General features: G+C 45.9%; 1 protein-coding gene across 1 annotated transcript in view; it reads right to left on the bottom strand.

Annotated features, from left to right (window-relative positions):
* Positions 1 to 5,193: 5,193 nt before the first annotated feature.
* The window catches only part of LOC137535495 (zinc finger protein 585A-like), a 105,977-nt gene continuing 87,881 nt past the window's right edge, over positions 5,194 to 23,289 (bottom strand). The window contains exon 8 of the mRNA XM_068257329.1: positions 5,194 to 8,886. Coding sequence (XP_068113430.1) covers positions 7,665 to 8,886 — 1,222 coding nt within the window. The 3' untranslated portion in view covers positions 5,194 to 7,664. The remainder of the gene's footprint in view (positions 8,887 to 23,289) is intronic.

Below are 23,289 nucleotides of genomic sequence, written 5' to 3'. Positions count from 1 at the left end.
TGCTGTGTAGCAGTCAGTGTAGGGAGAGGAGCTGCTGCTGATACAGGGACAGTGTTAGAGAGGCTGTAGTGTGATATAGTGCTGTGTAGCAGTTAGTGTAGGGAGAGGAGCTGCTGCTGCTGATACAGGGACAGTGTTAGAGAGGCTGTAGTGTGATATAGTGCTGTGTAGCAGCCAGTGTAGGGGGAGGAGCTGCTGCTGATACAGGGTCAGTGTTAGAGAGGCTGTAGTGTGATATAGTGCTGTGTAGCAGTCAGTGTAGGGAGAGGAGCTGCTGCTGATGCAGGGACAGTGTTAGAGAGGCTGTAGTGTGATATAGTGCTGTGTAGCAGTCAGTGTAGGGAGAGGAGCTGCTGCTGCTGATACAGGGACAGTGTTAGAGTGGCTGTAGTGTGATATAGTGCTGTGTAGCAGCCAGTGTAGGGGGAGGAGCTGCTGCTGATACAGGGTCAGTGTTAGAGAGGCTGTAGTGTGATATAGTGCTGTGTAGCAGTCAGTGTAGGGGGAGGAGTTGCTGCTGATGCAGGGACAGTGTTAGAGAGGCTGTAGTGTGATATAGTGCTGTGTAGCAGTCAGTGTAGGGAGAGAAGCTGCTGCTGCTGATACAGGGACAGTGTTAGAGAGGCTGTAGTGGGATATAGTGCTGTGTGGCAGTCAGTGTAGGGAGAGGAGCTGCTGCTGATACAGGGACAGTGTTAGAGAGGCTGTAGTGTGATATAGTGCTGTGTAGCAGTCAGTGTAGGGGGGGGGGAGCTGCTGCTGCTGATACAGGGACAGTGTTACAGAGGCTGTAGTGTGATATAGCGCTGTGTAGCAGTCAGTGTAGGAGAGGAGCTGCTGCTGCTGATACAGGGGCAGTGTTAGAGAGGCTGTAGTGTGATATAGTGCTGTGTAGTAGTCAGTGTAGGGGGAGGAGGAGCTGCTGCTGCTGATACAGGGACAGTGTTAGAGAGGCTGTAGTGTGATATAGTGCTATGTGTAGCAGTCAGTGTAGGGGGATGAGCTGCTGCTGATACAGGGACAATGTTAGAGAGGCTGTAGTGTGATATAGTGCTGTGTGTAGCAGTCAGTGTAGGGGGAGGAGCTGCTGCTGCTGATACAGGTGCAGTGTTAGAGAGGCTGTAGTATGATATAGTGCTGTGTAGCAGTCAGTGTAGGGGGAGGAGCTGCTGCTGCTGATACAGGGACAGTGTTAGAGAGGCTGTAGTGTGATATAGTGCTGTGTAACAGTCAATTTAGGGAGAGGAGCTGCTGCTGGTATTACAGGGACAGTGTTAGAGAGGCTGTAGTGTGATATAGTGCTGTGTAGCAGTCAGTGTAGGGGGAGGAGCTGCTGCTGATGTAAGAGAGGCTGTACTGGATATCTTGAGAGATACCAAACACACTCTGCAGGTCCTTGGGGAAGTGAGTCTGACTATCCGCACGCTGTTGGGGACAGCCGACGTGTCGTGTGCGGTTAAGCAATATCTTACCAAAACTGATATGAAATCTGAACAGTGTAATTTTATCCTATGTTTGTTGGAACTTGCCCTCACGCATAATTATTTTTGGCATGGGGGTGACTACTATGTCCAAAAAAGGGGATGCGCAATGGGAGCGGGATTCTCTCCCAGTTTCGCCAATATCTTCATGGCGGCCTGGGAGGAAGAGGTTTTGAATAAGAGTGAATCTATAAAGGTCATCAAATGGTCAAGATATATAGATGATCTGCTTATTCTGTGGGATTGAACTGAAACAGAGTTTCAATCCTACATAGAGGTGCTTAACGGTAACGATCTTAACATCGACCTTAATGCTGTATGTAGCCAAGAATCGGTTGTGTTTCTGGACCTGGAAATACTGAAGAGTGGTGATGAGTTATGGACCAGAACACACTTCAAGAGCACCGATAGAAATGGTTACATACCAGTAGGAAGTTGCCATCACTCCAGGTGGATGAAAGCTATCCCGAAAGGACAGTTCCTTATGCTGGGGATACACGGTACGTTTCTGTACCGTGTATCGACCAGCTGATCGGGCCAGCTGATGATATTCAGCTGGCCCGATCAAGCCGCTCGACCCCCGCTGGCGGACAATGGCAGGGAATCGAGCGCCGATAAGGAAGCGCCGGCGGGGACGATCAGTAATCGATCCGCGCGGACGCAGCTGGGGCTCAATCCGGCGGCTAAAGGCCCATACACATGTTGTATTTTTCCGAACGTCCTGTCGTTCACACGCCAAATTGAGCGTGTGTACAGTCCATCGTTTGGGTGATAAGACTAATTTTGAGCGATCCGCCAGGCGGATCGCTCAAGACCAGTCTTATCACCCGAACAACGGTCTGTACACACGCCCGATTTGGCCTTAATCGGCCTCCGAATCAACCCGTGTATTCCCAGCATTAGACTGCGGAGGAACAGTTCTACTCTCTCTATCACCAGCAGTCTGTTAGCACAGAGATTTAGAGATAAGGGGTATAGTAAGATGGAGGTGGAGAGAACTAGATTGGAGGTGGCACGAGTCGATAGAGCTACCACATTTATCACTAAAGTAAGGGGGGAGAGGAATTTTCATTTTGGGTTCCTTACAGGGTTTAGCAATCAACATAGGCAGTTAGAAAATATTATTAAGAAACACTGGGGAATACTGAAACAGGACTCCACTCTTAAAACTGCCATTCCAGATAAACCTAAGATCCTTTATAGAAAGGCACCTAATTTGGAAAATTATTTGGTCAAAAGTTGTGTCAATCCCCCTAAGCAACCTACTAACCCGTGGCAAAAGGACGGGTTTCACCCATGCAGAACATGTGAGGATGGGCTGACTGTTAGAAGAAAAAAGATACATTCACAGCGGGGAAAACTTTTAAAATTAAAGGATTCATGACGTGTAGAACCAAATATGCAGTGTATTTGATCTGGTGGGAGTGCGGCCTTCAGTATATAGGCCGCACGACCAGAGCCTTATACAAAAGGTGGGGAGAGCATCTGTATAATTCTAGCAAAGGCTTTAAACAGCATAATCTATCTAAACATGTTGGGGAGACCCATAGCTCATGCATTAAGACCCTGAGGATATTTGGGCTTGAGAAATTGACCCCAAGCTGGATGGGGTGTAACAGGGAAAGAGCCATCTCGCAGAAGGAAACACAGTGGTTCTACAGGATGAACACTGACACCTAGTGGACTCAATGTGGAAATAGATTTAAACTGTTATATTAATAATAGCTAGGGGGGGTGTACATGTCTTGAACTATGATGACTTAGCAATGTCTTTGCACTAATGAGGGTGACAGTATTAGTAACCTTATGTACTCCATTTGTAACACTGAGACAGTATGGTGGTTGGTGACAAGTGTACCCAGCCATACATACGCAAGCGTGGAGCTGACGATTGGTGTGCAGGCGCCGGCCAATTCTGCCGAATGTGCGCAGATGCGGAAGCAGTTGCTAATCACGCCCATGTCTACACTCAAAACAGCAAGAAAGGGTATTTATTAGACGTCACTCTTCGTGGCTGTTAGCCCCTGATGAGTTGCTAAGGCAATGAAACGTTGGGCAGAGCCACAGAGTGACGTTACCCACGTGTGCTGCCGGTCGGATGCGGCTGGATAAGCGCATGTTGTTTTTTTACAATTTTTTTACTATTTTATATTGTCTTACTGGATTTGACTATTGACACAGCCTTGTTTGGGAGGAGGTGACACACTGCTATATATGGTGTATATTTGGATGAGTGTATATCACCGATAGCATCCCCTACTCGCCGCTGAGTGGTTGTACATGTCAAGCCAGTTGTGTTCTTTAAAGGCATACCACGCCTGAATTTCTGTAAGCAGTATTTTCTTTTACAAATAAACCTTTTTTTATGCTTTTACGCGATGTGGAGTATATTTTTTCACTAACAGTCGCAAGGAGACCCGGCGGAGACAGTGCCAGCCAGCCAGGCTGCGAGGTGACTAATACCTCGGATGCTGATACGGGCCCGGAAGGCCGCACCATCTGGTGAGTCTATGCCTAAAGGGGGAAAGCCCAGATGAATTTACTGTGAAGTTGCTCCCTTGTGTGAGGACTATCTGAGCGCCTACCTATTACCTATCAGAGACTGTATGAGTGAAAACACACACTGAGGAGGAGTGCTTCATCGGTTGCAGTCTTTATTAGGACACTCTGATGTGAATCTATTGCATATTATATTGTAGAAGTTTTTTATTTTATATTGCATGAGCGCAGTATTGGGTGTTTGTATTTGATTTTAGTGGATATAGTGATGTGTAGCAGTCAGTGTACCTTTCCTGATGCTCACCCACCCTTCTACTTTCCATGTCACCTCTTCTGACCTTCACCCATGCTTACACCCACGTTATCTCTATGGTCCCTTACTCCCATGTCACCTCTCCTGACCCTAACCCACCCTTCTACTTTCCATGTCACCTCTTCTGACCTTTACCCATGCTTACACCCACGTTATCTCAATGGTCCCTTGCCCCCATGTCACCTCTCCTGACCCTAACCCACCCTTCTACTTTCCATGCCATCTCTACTGATCCTAACCACCCTGCCACTCCCCTCCATGTCATTTTGTAAAGATTGATAACTTCATACAGATGGTATCTAGGACCAAGGTTTTTGACTTTTTTTCCTTAAACCAATCAGAAACCTGAAATGCATTGTCCTTTCAGAAAATGTGACACCTAAGAAGACAAATCTCTCTCCATAGCAGAAGGAGTGTGAGGGGGTTTCTCATGGGATTGGGGCTGTCTATGGCCATTATGCTTCATGTATTCCAGTTACTCTGGAGGTTCTGACCAAATTCTGCTATAATCTCTGTATCTGATGGATGTGAGTCACCCAACACCGGTAACAGATCATCTGCATAATATGAGATTTTATCTGATAAACCTGCTGCTACTAAGCCTTTCTCCTGTGGTTGGGGTGTAAGTCTAATGCCAGGGGTGCCATGGCTGGAGCCAATAATAGGGGTGATAGAGGGCACCCCTATCTATCCCCCGCACAGGAGGAGCCTCTGTCCCCAGCATCTTCATCTCCACATTCCCATACACCCCCCATATATTATTCATGGTCCTCTTCCTCACAATGACCCCAGCGTGACCCCCATGGAGAAGAGGAATAATTACTGTGATTACACAAGAAGCAAGGAATTCTGGGACAGGCATAATGTCTTTATTCAATAAAGAAACAGGTCTGTAAAACAAAGAGAATACACCAATAAAGGCAGATACAATGTTTATTTCAGAAAGGATTAGAGCACAACAATCACTAAATGATGAAGTTACAGAATATCTGGAGGAATAAAAATGATAACACACAAAGCAGCCAAACAGAATAACCCCCCAATAAATTATGTCTCTGCAGGTTATCTAACAATCACACAGCCATGTATACCCCCCCCCCCCATCTGCCAGAGAGACCTACAGAAGCCTGAATGTGAGGGGCTAATGCCTGATACCTCTCAGAGGAGCAGCCGTGTATAAATCCCCCAGAACACTGAGCACAGGGCACCTCTGAGCCCTTCTCTATAGGGAGGAGTCCTGGTTACCAGCCCCCAGTTACACCTCATAGAGAGAGGTAAGGGGCCACATACCCCCCAGCTATAGGTGCAGGGGCTGCTCTGACACTCCTAGGATTGGAGGGACCCCCCAGAACACTGTGCATGAGGCACCTCTGAGCCCTTCTGTATAGGGAGGAATCCTGGTTACCAGCCCCCAGTTACACCTCATAGAGAGAGGTAAGGGGCCACATACCCCCCGGCCATAGGTGCAGGGGCTGCTCTGACACTCCTAGGATTGGAGGGACCCCCCAGAACACTGTGCATGAGGCACCTCTGAGCTCTTCTCTATAGGCAGGAATCCTGGTTACCAGCCCCCAGTTACACATCATAGAGAGAGGTAAGGGGCCACATACCCCCAGCCATAGGTGCAGGGCTGCTCTGATATTACTAGGATTGGAGGGAACCCCTTGCCCAAATGACTGAAGCCACACAGACAGAACACCAGACACCTCTATGGAGACTGCACAGATCTAGGAGGACCACTGTGACAGAACAAGGGGCTCTCACCTTATACTGCTATGAAACTGCATGAGATAAATGAATGTAAAATACCTACTAAATGCACACCACCTCCTTTCTTCCCCACAGAAATACCTTTATCAGCATCTGACATTGTACTACAAACAGAATATAAAGTTTGTATTAACCAGAATGGATGAGCAAATAAAATGTGTGAGTTTAACTTATAGTTGGCACTGTTTATTATAAAGCTATAATGGATGTAAATGGAGAAATAGTGTGTTTTTTTCAATTTTTTCCCTTATTTTCTCTTTAAAATGCATAGAAAATAAGGTGATTACTGAACAAAATTATCACACACTAAAAGCCTAATTTGTCCTGAAAAAAACCTCCAAAAAACAATATATAGATCATTTAGGTGCGATAAGTAATAATAAAGTTATTGACGAATGAATAGGAACAGCGCTGATAAGTGAAAATTGCTCTCGTCCTTAAGTGGTTAATCACAGGAGAGATATTTGGAGATGCACCAGATTTCCACCCTAATAGGATTTGCAGTGACCTCTCTCTTACAGGAATAGGAAGCTATAGGGGCCCTCTTACTCCTCATCAGAAAGAGGAGGTGGCAGCAGAACACATATCTCATGACAAGATTGCAGAATGCATCAGTTAGCCATGCAATGAAAATTGTATTGTTAAGGGACACTCCAACAAATCTAATTTGTTACTTTGTGTATACTGTAGTGAGGAAGGCATCCTGGGGACTCTCAGTTTTCAGAGAGAACAGGGCTGTGTGAAGTTGACGCAACCCCCTTCCCCCCCCCCAGTGATCCAATCTCTCTGAATATCAGTCCTGTGTGTATCCAGCGTAACATTGCTGGGAGATAAATCCCTCTCTGCTTATCTTACTGGACTTTGTGCATTCAGCTCACATCTCTTCATGTTTCCTGAATATAAAACAAAGACACAGATAGAGGGAAATTTCTTCTCCTCAGTTCAGTCTGGATGAATGGGAACTTCTAATATCCCCACATCTGCAGCTCACAGCAGGTAAATAACAATGTTATATAGAACTTTCCTAGAGTCTCACATTCTTATTTTTACATTAACACGTTATATTCTGAATAATGGACAGCAGCCACAGTGAAACAAAATCTAGTTTATTCAGCTCTATAGAAAAACAAATACTTATCTTTTAGCACTCTATTGTTGTCAGGAGTGTTTGTTCAGCCAGATAGAAGTGTTTTGGCTTTTATGTACTCTTCAGGAAAGCCATGGCTGCATTAGACTGCAGATCCTGACTTATGTCCATACATAAAGCACCTGGTTTACTAACCCTTACAATGGAAAAAAAAGTTTAAACTAGGCTGGGTACTATTCAAACCCGTATCTACCTCATTATGTCACCTCAGCTCAAGGACTTTAACGCTATAAAGTAGCATAAAAGAGTCCTCGGGATTCTGGGTAAATAAACTTCCTTATACACTTTGCAAGAAATAAGAGAGCTTCTCACCAGTAAGATATATTTCATGCACAATTAGGTTTGATTTACTACCAAAACATTTTTCACACTTAGCACATGGATAGGGCTTCACACCAGTGTGAGATCTCTCATGTCTGACCAGATGTCATTTAAAGTCAAAACATTTCCCACACTAAGCACATGAATAGGGCTTTTCACCAGTGTGTGATATCTCATGTTTGACAAGACTTCTTTTATGTCCAAAACATTTCCCACACTCAGCACATGAATAGGGCTTCTCGCCAGTATGAGATCTCTCATGTGTGACCAGATGTGATTTACGAACAAAACATTTCCCACACTCAGCACATGAATAGGGCTTCTTACCAGTGTGAGAGCTCTCATGTCTGACAAGCTGTGATTTACAAACAAAACATTTCCCACACTCAGCACACGGATAGGGCTTCTCACCAGTGTGAGATCTCGCATGTATGATAAGCAGTGATTTACAAACAAAACTTTTCCCACACTCAGCACACAAATGGGGCTTCTCATCAGTGTGAGATAACTCATGTCTGACAAGCTGTGATTTAAACCCAAAGCATTTCCCACACTTAGCACATGAATAGGGCTTCTCACCAGTGTGAGATTTCTCATGTCTGACAAGATCTGCTTTATGCCCAAAACATTTCCCACATTCAGCACATGAAAAGGGCTTCTCACCAGTGTGAAATTTCTCATGTCTGACAACCTGTGATTTGAACCCAAACCATTTCCCACACTCAGCACATGAATAGGGCTTCTCAACAGAGTGGGATCTCTCATGTCTGACCAGATATAATTTAAGAACAAAACATTTCCCACACTCAGAACATGAATAAGGTTTCTCACCAGTGTGAGATCTCTCATGTCTGACCAAATATGATTTATGAACAAAACATTTCCCACACTCAGCACATGAAAAGGGCTTCTCACCAGAGTGAGATCTCGCATGTATAACAAGACTTATTTTATGTCCAAAACATTGCCCACACTCAGCACATGAATAGGGCTTCTCACCAGTGTGAAATCTCTCATGTCTGACCAGACTTATTCTATGCCCAAAACATTTCCCACACTCAGCACAGGAATAGGGCTTCTCACCAGTGTGAGTTCTCTCATGTCTGACAAGACTTATTTTCTGCCCAAAACATTTCCCACACTCAGAGCATGAATATGGCTTCTCACCAGTGTGAGTTCTCTCATGGCTGACAAGATGTGATTTACGAAAAAAACATTTCCCACACTCAGCACATGAATAGGGCTTCTCACCAGTGTGAGATCTCTCATGTCTGACAAGGTCTGTTTTATGCATAAAACATTTCCCACACTCAGCACATGAATAGGGCTTTTCACCAGTGTGAGATCTCTCATGTCTGACAAGACTTGATTTCCATACAAAACTTTTCCCAAACATGGAACGGGAATAAGACCCTCCAGCAGGGGAAGAACTTTGCTGGGTATGAGGCCCCTCAGGGTTAGATAGTTGAGGGGAGTGTGAGGGAATATTTGATGTAACCAGGATATCTGCAGGATACTCTTGTCCGGTAATATCATCATCCATTGTACAGTCTGTGGATACAGAGAGACGAGTCTCTGAGAGGTTCCTGATGCCGGGACTCCACCCTGCAAATAGAGAAACATCATCACTTCCTGTTAGAGAATTCTGAGGGGAGGAGCAATTATCATTAGGGATGAAAGGAAAGAGGATGGTCGGCACTGCTGTACAACTTCCTTTATTTGGCAATGTGCAGACAAGTAGGCTGTGTGTTACATCATCACCTCACAGTCCATAAGAAGAGACTAATCACGTACCGGTGCGGGGGTGGATAATGGTGGGTGCTGGTTGCTGGGAGCCTGACGGCAGTTTCACACACAGGCGCTTCTTCAGAGGCTATGACAAGGGGGCGGGGCTATATCTGCTCTAGTTGGAGAAAGTGCTTTACTGTAATAGTAACCTGCAATCCAAGATTACAGTGTGGGGAGGTCAGGGAGAGTGAGGCCAAACAACACGGCCGCTATTCCTAATGGAATTACAAGTCCTGCTGCAGCAGCTAATTATACAAGCCACTAACATAATATCCCATGATGAATATAGGTCAGGCCATGCAGAGCAGAGAATCTGGCTGGAATAGTCAGCAGTGTGTTTTATGGTAAGGGTGTAGAAAGGAAGACAGATCCATGTGGTCAGTAAGGCCTGGTGGCCACATGGTGTCTATATGTAAAATCAGTGCTGCTTCTTCTCTTGGTATTTAATACTCCCTATTACTACCCCTAGAGGGCACTGACATTTAATACTCCAGCAAAGCTCAATGCCTGAGGGTCCCCAATGTGTGTCATAGAATGAATGCAGGAAGCACCCCCTCTAGGGGTGGAAATAGGGAGCAAATATCCTAAGAGAAGAGGAATTACTGATTTTATGTAGTGACACCATGTGGCCACCAGGCCATACTGACTACACGGCTCTGTCTTCTTTTCTACACCCTTACCATAAAACATACTGTCGACTAGTTAAGCCAGCTAACTTAGCTAGTTAACCTGACCCACCTCGGCGTCAGCTGGTAGCCTAAGTGGAAAGCAAGGTAGTGCTGCTCCTACCCCCATTCACCACAATGGGGATGGAAAAGGAGCTCTTGGTAATCTGCACAAACTGTAGAAGCAAATCCACAACACATCGATGGCTTCAATAAAACTCCTCTGTTTATTAAATGGTGAAAGCTGGACAGACAAATGTGTGACGCATCTCACACAGTGATGTGTGTTTAGTCATAGCCTGACACTGACATGTACAGACAGGAAATACATCCACCTTTATAACCCCTCCCACAGGAAATGGCTGACACGTCTCACACAGCGATGTGTGTTTAGTCATAGCCTGACACTGACATGTGCAGACAGGAAATACATCCACCTTTATAACCCCTCCCACAGGAAATACATACATATTTATAACCCCTCCCACAGGAAATACATACACCTTTATAACCCCTCCCACAGGAAATACATACACCTTTATAACCCCTCCCACAGGAAATACATACATGTTTATAACCCCTCCCACAGGAAAGTGGCCACATACAGAGAAAAGGGGAGGAGTAATTAACCTACATATCAACAAACCTGAAAGTGAGGGAGAGAAATAACACACTAGAACATCAATAAATCAGATGCAATTCCCAACATGCATTAAGGCCATCAGGTCTCTGTGTACCAAGGTGGAAAATCCACACCCATCACCTCACATACCAACAGCTCATGATAAATATCTCCTCTACAAATAGGACAAATAGTTATCTCTAACCCTTTACATATCATCTTTATGGAATTCAGCAAATTGTTTTGATAAATTATATCCCAAGAAGTTTTAAAAGCTCTCCTGAAATGTTCAGCAATCCTTATCCTGAAAGGCCCAGTGTGAAAATCTGAGGTCGGGATGGAGAGCGGGCAGAAGTCCTACACCCAGTGGCCAGCACTTGTCAGGTGTTATTTACTAAAGCAATTTATCCATCCATTATCCACCCCCGCACCGGTACGTGTTTAGTCTCTTCTTATGGACTGTGAGGTGATGATGTAACACACAGCCTACTTGTCTGCACATTACCAAATAAAGGAAGCTGTACAGCAGTGCCGACCATCCTCTTTCCTTTCCGAATAATGTATTGCTGAATCTCCAGCCAGAGCACGCCATCTCTCTGCAAAAGCGGGGGTGATCCAGATTAGTGATGTCATGTCTAGGAGAACTCATGTGATTTGTGAGATCAGCTGATAGATTTGCAAAGCTCTGATTTGCTGCGATCACATCCGGCTTTAGCACATGATCCTGACCAGCAAATCAGAGACTTCTATATCTATCACCTGACCACACTGATCACATGCTTCTCTATGAGTTCTCCTAGACAGACCATCGCTGATGCAGATATTGTCCCTCCTCCCTCTAGAGCCATAGTGCCAACGGTATCATGAATCCACATACATATATCATTAGGGAGGGTCAGGGAACTCAGGGGTGTGATTACAGGGAGCAGACAGCCGAGGGGGCCAGAGCTTTAAGGGGCCCTTAGCTACTACTTCACTCCCTCTGATAAAGGGGTACAGCCTCCAGATCAGGTATGTGTGTGGCTACACTTGTTATGGGTGTGAAGATCAGGATGGCCAAACTCGTTCTATGACCCGTGTGAGATGGGCCCCCAGGCTGTGAGGCTGCTGATAAATTCTAGTTGATGCAAATGCAGTTTGGAAATGGACCAGATACAGCAGCTGCATAACTTTGCATATCATTAGCATAGGATTTGCCCCATCTCAGAGTTATCAGCATGTCACTGACCATCACCTGTTATCAGACTAACAGAGAACTGCAGAAGGTTCAGTCTATTTATTAATGATCCAGCAGATGGAATACCGAGAAGTGTTTCCCATCTCTGCAGAGGATACAAAATGGTGCAGCATTATCAATACTAAGCAGGACAGTGACATATTACAGGAGGACGTCTATAGTGTGGCCATACAGAAAGAGGGGAGGTCTTTAATATAAATAAATGTAAAGTCAGGAACCTCACATAGTTACATTTGGTTAAAAAAAATTTCTATCAAACAAAAAAGAAGACAATAGATGGTGCCTAAGAAGAGAAACAACAGAGGAGAAAGAAAAACACAGCAAAGCACTACTCTGTGACCGGTATTCCAGACCAGTAACCTCCAAATTAGCGGGATTTATGCATCCATGTCATACCCCCCCCCCCACCATCACTTCCACTCCGTCCTGCCAGTCATCACCATCTATTCCCTCCATCATCTGTCATCCAGTCATCCAAACATCTCTACTCTCTCATATCCGCCATATTACACTCCCTCCTCTGGTGTACGAGAGGAATCAGCGCAGGAGACTTGGGCATGGGATACAGCCTGTATGACTTGTCCTGCTCCTACTCAGATTCTCATCGATATTAAATACTAGTCCCCCTCCAGGCCACCATGGATGGTGGGGAATGACATAATTCAGCTTTCAGCAATTGCTGGAGGCCGAATTATAGTGTTTTATAAGCAAGTTCAGCTCCGTCTTCTGACGGCGCCGACGTTACTCAATGCTGCGCCCAAGTCTCCTGCGCTGGAATGAAAGTGTTCACTCCTCTGTTCCATGAAACACCAGTCACCTCTGCTCCTTCATGTCCCCCATACACAATAATTCACCCCATCCCATAACCACACGCAATGCCAATCATCTCTACTCATATCTGCCACTTGCCAGACATCCTGAGGCCCCCACTCACACCAGCTGCCAGTGAATTAGAAAAGTAAAGACAGACAACCGAATATGCAGAAGGAATAAACGTCACACAGTTGAGTCTCCGATGACCGTCACTTCCACCTACCTGATAATGGTGGGGGATGGTGAGATCTTCCTGTAGACTATAATTCTCACTCAGGACACTACTAAAATGTTAGTACATAGTCTTATAATATACTGGTAGACCTAAGCCCGTTTAAAAATGGGCTCTAGTCTCTCTCACTGCCGCCACATGTCAGCGCGCATGTGTGCACGTGAGCACAGCCGCCCCCCCCCCCCCCCCCCTCCTCCTGTCCCAAGGGCTACAGATGCACAGTAGCCAAAAACCACGGACTCAGGGACAGGAGGATCACACAGGGACAGTTAGGTTTTGTTATATAGGATTGTTTGGACTATTGTACCATACATAGGGCAGCATTCACTAAAGGCACAGCGGTAAAATCATTCTGTTTGGTACAATATCGCATTCGGTATTTTACTCTTTTTCTTCCACATTCACTAAAAAGTTTTCCCGCATAAGGCAGAAGTTTGGTAATTTACCGAACAAACATGCCTCAGTTCACTAAGCCCTGGTGACTAAGTGTCACCTACCAGCGTGGAGCAGGTCAGCGGTGGGCCAGGGAACAGTGGCAGTGAGTATGGTTTGGTATTTTCTGTAAGCAGGGAGCTGCACGTATCACTCAGGACCCGTTTCCACTAACGTAAATTCGCATGCGTTGTCCGCATGCAAATTCGCATAACCAATACAAGTGGATGGGGCTGTTTCCACTTGTCAGGAATTCTGTGCGGTCTGCTCTGCAGAAGAAATCTGCACGGCAGAGCCGTCAGAATTCGCTTGCCGCACACAAATCGCCGCTAATGTAATAGGAAAACCGCAAGCATGTTAGTCTTGCGGTTTTCCCAGCGTTTCCGCGTGAAAACCCATGTCAATGATTGCCGGCATAGACATGGTTAATATAGCATAGCGCAAACCGCGAGCGATGCAGATTCGTTGACGCGATTTTCGCGTGAAAAACGCAACGCACAAGTGGAAACGTACCCTCAGAAGTTTTCTGTCCTGTGCATCCCGTCATCCATTTAGATCTGCTGCAGCCACCAGGGGGAGCTCTTCTGCATGCCAGACTACAGATTTCCAGAGAGATGCAGGGATGCCTCTTGAAAAGTCACCTTCCTCTGCTTTGATACCGTAAAAACCCAACCGAATACCCTTCGCATCAAATCAGAGTGAGAAGCAGGCTGTGTGGCTCTCCCCAAAGGCTGTCTGTCAAATCTACCGCACAGAGACAGCGTGGAGAGAGTTATCAGCAGGTAAGAGCTGTCGCTAAATACTGATCGCTTTGCCCGGTAAACAGAATGCAGACGTTGTAAATTGCAATTTCTTCACTTTTCCTGAGCCAATTACCAGGCAAGTCGGTAATATTAGTTTTCTGTGTGAAAATAGGTTTAGTGAATTGTAATTTGGGAAGGTGATCGGTAAAATCAGCTGTTTTCAGCATTACCGAATGTGGTAATGCTTTGTGAATGCTGCCCATAGAGTGTTTATACCTCATTACAGGCACACTGTGCAGTCACATTACACACATCACACCCCTATTACTTCTCACATTCCCAGTGTACATAGTGTGTTTATACCTCATTACATGCACACTGTGCAGTCACATTACACACATCACACCCCTATTACTTCTCACATTCCCAGTGTACATAGTGTGTTTATACCTCATTACAGGCACACTGTGCAGTCACATTACACACATCACACCCCTATTACTTCTCACATTCCCTGTGTACATAGAGTGTTTATACCTCATTACAGGCACACTGTGCAGTCACATTACACACATCACACCCCTATTACTTCTCACATTCCCAGTGTACATAGTGTGTTTATACCTCATTACATGCACACTGTGCAGTCACATTACACACATCACACCCCTATTACTTCTCACATTCCCAGTGTACATAGTGTGTTTATACCTCATTACATGCACACTGTGCAGTCACATTATACATCACACCCCTATTACTTCTCACATTCCCTGTGTACATAGTGTGTTTATTCCTCATTACAGGCACACTGTGCAGTCACATTACACACATCACACACCTATTACTTCTCACATTCCCCTGTGTGCATAGTGTGTTTATACCTCATTACAGGCACACTGTGCAGTCACATTACACACATCACACCCCTATTACTTCTCACATTCCCTGTGTACATAGTGTGTTTATACCTCATTACAGGCACACTGTGCAGTCACATTACACACATCACACCTCTATTACTTCTCACATTCCCTCTGTACATAGTGTGTTTATACCTCATTACAGGCACACTGTGCAGTCACATTACACACATCACACCCCTATTACTTCTCACATTCCCTGTGTACATAGTGTGTTTATACCTCATTACAGGCACACTGTGCAGCCACATTACACATCACACCCCTATTACTTCTCACATTCCCTGTGTACATAGTGTGTTTATACCTCATTACAGGCACACTGTGCAGTCACATTACACACATCACACCCCTATTACTTCTCACATTCCCTCTGTACATAGTGTGTTTATACCTCATTACAGGCACACTGTGCAGTCACATTACACACATCACACCCCTATTACTTCTCACATTCCCTGTGTACATAGTGTGTTTATACCTCATTACAGGCACACTGTGCAGTCACATTACACACATCACACCCCTATTACTTCTCACATTCCCCTGTGTACATAGTGTGTTTATACCTCATTACAGGCACACTGTGCAGTCACATTACACATCACACCCCTATTACTTCTCACATTCCCTGTGTATATAGTGTGTTTATACCTCATTACAGGCGCACTGTGCAGTCACATTACACATCACACCCCTATTACTTCTCACATTCCCTGTGTACATAGTGTGTTTATACCTCATTACAGGTGCACTGTGCAGTCACATTACACATCACACCCCTATTACTTCTCACATTCCCTGTGTACATAGTGTGTTTATACCTCATTACAGGCACACTGTGCAGTCACATTACACACATCACACCCCTATTACCTCTCACATTCCCTGTGTACATAGTGTGTTTATACCTCATTACAGGCACACTGTGCAGTCACATTACACATCACACCCCTATTACTTCACACATACCCTGTGTACATAGTGTGTTTATACCTCATTACAGGCACACTCTGCAGTCACATTACACACATCACACACCCCTATTACTTCTCACATTCCCTGTGTATATAGTGTGTTTATACCTCATTACAGGCACACTGTGTAGTCACATTACACACATCACACCCCTATTACTTCTCACATTCCCTGTGTACATAGTGTGTTTATACCTCATTACAGGCACACTGTGTAGTCACATTACACACATCACACCCCTATTACTTCTCACATTCCCTGTGTACATAGTGTTTATACCTCATTACAGGCACACTGTACAGTCACATTACACACCCCAATTACTTCTCACATTCCCTGTGTAGATAGTGTGTTTATACCTCATTACAGGCACACTGTGCAGTCACATTACACACATCACACCACTATTACTTCTCACATTCTCTGTGTACATAGTGTGTTTATACCTCATTACAGGCACACTGTGCAGTCACATTACACATCACACCCCTATTACTTCTCACATTCCCTGTGTATATAGTGTGTTTATACCTCATTACAGGCACACTGTGCAGTCACATTACACACATCACACCCCTATTACCTCTCACATTCCCTGTGTACATAGTGTGTTTATACCTCATTACAGGCACACTGTGCAGTCACATTACACATCACACCCCTATTACTTCACACATACCCTGTGTACATAGTGTGTTTATACCTCATTACAGGCACACTCTGCAGTCACATTACACACATCACACACCCCTATTACTTCTCACATTCCCTGTGTATATAGTGTGTTTATACCTCATTACAGGCACACTGTGTAGTCACATTACACACATCACACCCCTATTACTTCTCACATTCCCTGTGTACATAGTGTGTTTATACCTCATTACAGGCACACTGTGTAGTCACATTACACACATCACACCCCTATTACTTCTCACATTCCCTGTGTACATAGTGTTTATACCTCATTACAGGCACACTGTACAGTCACATTACACACCCCAATTACTTCTCACATTCCCTGTGTAGATAGTGTGTTTATACCTCATTACAGGCACACTGTGCAGTCACATTACACACATCACACCACTATTACTTCTCACATTCTCTGTGTACATAGTGTGTTTATACCTCATTACAGGCACACTGTGCAGTCACATTACACATCACACCCCTATTACTTCTCACATTCCCTGTGTATATAGTGTGTTTATACCTCATTACAGGCACACTGTGTAGTCACATTACACACATCACACCCCTATTACTTCTCACATTCCCTGTGTACATAGTGTGTTTATACCTCATTACAGGCACACTGTGTAGTCACATTACACACATCACACCCCTATTACTTCTCACATTCCCTGTGTACATAGTGTTTATACCTCATTACAGGCACACTGTACAGTCACATTACACACCCCAATTACTTCTCACATTCCCTGTGTAGATAGTGTGTTTATACCTCATTACAGGCACACTGTGCAGTCACAATACACACATCACACCACTATTACTTCTCACATTCTCTGTGTACATAGTGTGTTTATACCTCATTACAGGCACACTGTGCAGTCACATTACACATCACACCCCTATTACTTCTCACATTCCCTGTGTACATAGTGTGTTTATACCTCATTACAGGCACACTGTGCAGTCACATTACACATCACACCCCTATTACTTCTCACATTCCCTGTGTACATAGTGTGTTTATACCTCATTACAGGCACACTGTGCAGTCACATTACACACATCACACCCCTATTACTTCTCACATTCCCTGTGTACATAGTGTGTTTATACCTCATTACAGGCACACTGTGCAGTCACATTACACATCACACCCCTATTACTTCTCACATCCCCTGTGTACCTAGTGTGTTTATACCTCATTACAGGCACACTGTGCAGTCACATTACACACATCACATCCCTATTACTTCTCACATTCCCTCAGTACATAGTGTGTTTATACCTCATTACAGGCACACTGTGCAGTCACATTACACATCACACCCCTATTACTTCTCACATTCCCTGTGTACATAGTGTGTTTATACCTCATTACAGGCACACTGTACAGTCACATTACACACATCACACACCCCTATTACTTCTCACATTCCCTGTGTACATAGTGTGTTTATACCTCATTACAGGCACACTGTGCAGTCACATTACACATCACACCCCTATTACTTCTCACATTCCCTGTGTACATAGTGTGTTTATACCTCATTACAGGCACACTGTGCAGTCACATTACACACATCGCATCCCTATTACTTCTCACATTCCCTCAGTACATAGTGTGTTTATACCTCATTACAGGCCACTGTGCAGTCACATTACACATCACACCCCTATTACTTCTCACATTCCCTGTGTACATAGTGTGTTTATACCTCATTACAGGCACACTGTACAGTCACATTACACACATCACACACCCCTATTACTTCTCACATTCCCTGTGTACATAGTGTGTTTATACCTCATTACAGGCACACTGTGTAGTCACATTACACACATCACACCCCTATTACTTCTCACATTCCCTGTGTACATAGTGTGTTTATACCTCATTCCAGGCACATTGTACAGTCATATTACACACATCACACCCCAATTACTTCTCACATTCCCTGTGTACATAGTGTGTTTATACCTCATTACAGGCACACTGTGCAGTCACATTACACACATCACACCACTATTACTTCTCACATTCTCTGTGTACATAGTGTGTTTATACCTCATTACAGGCACACTGTGCAGTCACATTACACCCCTATTACATCTCACATTCCCTGTGTACATAGTGTGTTTATACCTCATTACAGGCACACTGTGCAGTCACATTACACATCACACCCCTATTACTTCTCACATTCCCTGTGTACATAGTGTGTTTATACCTCATTACAGGCACACTGTGCAGTCACATTACACATCACACCCCTATTACTTCTCACATTCCCTGTGTACATAGTGTGTTTATACCTCATTACAGGCACACTGTGCAGTCACATTACACACATCACACCCCTATTACTTCTCACATTCCCTGTGTACATAGTGTGTTTATACCTCATTACAGGCACACTGTGCAGTCACATTACACATCACACCCCTATTACTTCTCACATCCCCTGTGTACATAGTGTGTTTATACCTCATTACAGGCACACTGTGCAGTCACATTACACACATCACATCCCTATTACTTCTCACATTCCCTCAGTACATAGTGTGTTTATACCTCATTACAGGCACACTGTGCAGTCACATTACACATCACACCCCTATTACTTCTCACATTCCCTGTGTACATAGTGTGTTTATACCTCATTACAGGCACACTGTACAGTCACATTACACACATCACACACCCCTATTACTTCTCACATTCCCTGTGTACATAGTGTGTTTATACATCATTACAGGCGCACTGTGCAGTCACATTACACATCACACCCCTATTACTTCTCACATTCCCTGTGTACATAGTGTGTTTATACCTCATTACAGGCACACTGTGCAGTCACATTACACATCACACCCCTATTACTTCTCACATTCCCTGTGTACATAGTGTGTTTATACCTCATTACAGGCACACTGTGCAGTCACATTACACATCACACCCCTATTACTTCTCACATCCCCTGTGTACATAGTGTGTTTATACCTCATTACAGGCACACTGTGCAGTCACATTACACATCACACCCCTATTACTTCTCACATTCCCTCTGTACATAGTGTGTTTATACCTCATTACAGGCACACTGTGCAGTCACATTACACACACCACACCTCTTTTACTTCTCACATTCCCTGTGTACATAGTGTGTTTATACCTCATTACAGGCACACTGTGCAGTCACATTACACATCACACCCCTATTACTTCTCACATTCCCTGTGTACATAGTGTGTTTATACCTCATTACAGGCACACTGTGCAGTCACATTACACACATCACACCCCTATTACTTCTCACATTCCCTGTGTACATAGTGTGTTTATACCTCATTACAGGCACACTGTGCAGTCACATTACACATCACACCCCTATTACTTCTCACATCCCCTGTGTACATAGTGTGTTTATACCTCATTACAGGCACACTGTGCAGTCACATTACACACATCACATCCCTATTACTTCTCACATTCCCTCAGTACATAGTGTGTTTATACCTCATTACAGGCACACTGTGCAGTCACATTACACATCACACCCCTATTACTTCTCACATTCCCTGTGTACATAGTGTGTTTATACCTCATTACAGGCACACTGTACAGTCACATTACACACATCACACACCCCTATTACTTCTCACATTCCCTGTGTACATAGTGTGTTTATACATCATTACAGGCGCACTGTGCAGTCACATTACACATCACACCCCTATTACTTCTCACATTCCCTGTGTACATAGTGTGTTTATACCTCATTACAGGCACACTGTGCAGTCACATTACACATCACACCCCTATTACTTCTCACATTCCCTGTGTACATAGTGTGTTTATACCTCATTACAGGCACACTGTGCAGTCACATTACACATCACACCCCTATTACTTCTCACATCCCCTGTGTACATAGTGTGTTTATACCTCATTACAGGCACACTGTGCAGTCACATTACACATCACACCCCTATTACTTCTCACATTCCCTCTGTACATAGTGTGTTTATACCTCATTACAGGCACACTGTGCAGTCACATTACACACACCACACCTCTTTTACTTCTCACATTCCCTGTGTACATAGTGTGTTTATACCTCATTATGATCTGGTCATCTAAGATGGCGCCCACGAGGCTGCCTCGGTCACAAGGCTCCTGGCAATTTTAGATGTTTAGCCAATTTTAGTTAGTTTTTAACTAGTTTTCTTTGCGTGACCACGCTGACAACTGTACTGTCCCACTCCTGTGAACTGAGCGAAGCAATTTCAATCGAAGGATGAAAGGGGAAAGTGGCTATTAGGCATCTGTGCTTACCTGCCAAGAGGGTGATCCAGCCGCCCTGCTGCCGACTGAACAGCCTGCTCCGGCATATCCAGGCAACCTGCTCCAGGACACCAAGTGGGGAGCCATCGGCATCCGGCAAGAAGCGGTGATCCGTGACTGATGCAGAGAGCCGCGGCGCGGACTACTGGGCTGCCATCGCTACAAGGCAGCTCTGCCTTCGCCCAGCGCCGCCGCTGCTGTACAGAAAAACTTACGCCGGGAGGGCCTCCACCTCCGACGGCCAGCCCTTCGGCATCTACGCTGCCTGCTGTGATAAACGCGGAATACCGGGCTGCCATTGCTCCGGGGCCGCCCTGCGTGCCCCACGTGTGCACCACGTGCTCGGGCTGCCTCTCCTGCTTCTCCTCCCGAGACGGCTTCTGGGGCCAGGCAGGCCGGACTGCCTGCTCCTCCTGGCCTGCTTCCAGCTGCCGCTGCCACCGACGATCAGAGCGTGTCCTCCCTGCAGCGGGCCCCCCCTAGACCTATCAACACCGGGGAGGGACTCCTGTACCGGCCTGTCGGGCATGCCACATGCTGCAGCTGCGGATCCTCCACTCCACAGAGAGACCTACTCCGGGAAGGCCTCCACCTCCTCTCCGTCGGCCAGCGGGCTCCTCCTCTGGCATCATCTGGGATCTTCCGTGCCCCCTGGGTTCTACCACCACCAGAGGGGACTCCTGGATCGGCCTGTCGGGCCTGCCGCTGCTGACCCTCTCCGGACACCACCAGGCCACACGCGGTGAGACACACTCCTCTGTCTGCTTCTCCCCTGCTGCTGCATACACACCAGCCACACACGCTGAACCCCATGCTGGAGATTCATCTGTCTGCCACCCGGTCCTGCCAGTTGTCCCCGCTTGTGAGTGGCTTCCTGCTCCGTAACACCGTAGCAGGCCCCTGACGTGGCTCCCACGAGACCTTCAGCTTCGGTACTGCTGCCACTAGGCCCCCAGCCCTGGTACTGCTGCTGCTTCTTTCCTGTCCTCCTCCACATCTGCCTTGGGTACCTGACTCCCACATCGGTCTCCAGTCCCAGGCCCCACAGCGTCACTCTGGACCCTGATGAGCCAGGTCCTTGGTCCACCAACAGACCCCCCTGCTCGACCCAGGCCCAGCTATGGCTATACGGTGAGACCGATCACATTATCCTCCTATTTCTGCTATAAACTGTTGCCTGTATAGCTATCACGAACTATTGCTCATTTGAACTTGCCTGCGCACCTACTGATCTATTGCCCACACAACTGCTACGAACTACTGTCCACATAACTGCTATTTCTAGGATCTTGTGCCTGTAAAACTGCTACTATCTACATTGTACTAACTGCCCGTAAAGCTGCTATTAGCTACTACTACTACTGTAAACTACTGCCTAGATAACTGCTGCATAAACTGCTATATACCTCGATCTATTGCTTGAACTACTACTGGAACCGTTGCTGCATAACTGCTATGTTCCCCGAGCTACTGCCTGCATAACTGTCGTGGTTTGACCCATTGCTACCACCGCTTCATGTGCTGCCCTTAGCTCTGCCATTGTCTAAAACCGTGCCTTGCTGCCAACCTGTCGGCCCCCAGGAACCCAGCTGCGCCTTTCTCACTGTTGTCAGGCACCCGGCACCTTCCCTGCCAGGGCTCCCCGTCCCTGTACCCCCACTGGGCCCTGTACCACCATCCAGGCCACAGCACTTACACCTATGGGAGGGGAGTCAGCTTTACAGAATATCACCACCCTGACCAGAGAGGAGATCCTGAAATGGGAAACCATCGCCGGAAACAACCCGCCAAAGGGTGAGCCCCTGTGGGACATAGTCACTGAACACATCAAACATCTCACAAACAGAGCCGAAGTTGCCCCAAACAAACGCTACAGAGGTAGAAGAGCCGGCGCACTCGTGAGACTCAAGAGAAAAGGCCTTCGCTCCTCCATTCCTGCCATCCTGTTAGCGAATGTTTGCTCTCTGCCCAACAAAGTGGATGAGCTGCTCCTACTACTTAGCAGCAAATCCTCGATCGGTAGGAACACTCCGGTCCTCTGCTTCACCGAGACCTGGCTGAGCGAACGTGTTCCTGATCACTCCCTGCTTGTACCAGGCTACGACCTTCTCCGTGCGGACCGTGACCCCACGCTCTCTGGGAAAAAGAAAGGAGGGGGCATTTGCTTTTATATTAACACCACCTGGTGCCCCAACACCTCCATTCTCAGCAAGGCCTGCACGCCGGAAGTCGAGTTTCTAGCCGTCATCTGCAGACCACAGTACTCCCCCAGGGAGTTCTC

Source organism: Hyperolius riggenbachi, chromosome 10 (assembly GCF_040937935.1).
Source record: "Hyperolius riggenbachi isolate aHypRig1 chromosome 10, aHypRig1.pri, whole genome shotgun sequence".
NCBI classification, from domain to species: domain Eukaryota; kingdom Metazoa; phylum Chordata; class Amphibia; order Anura; family Hyperoliidae; genus Hyperolius; species Hyperolius riggenbachi.
The sequence above is the reverse complement of the archived record's forward strand: the minus strand, read 5'-3'. Positions and strand labels throughout refer to the sequence as shown.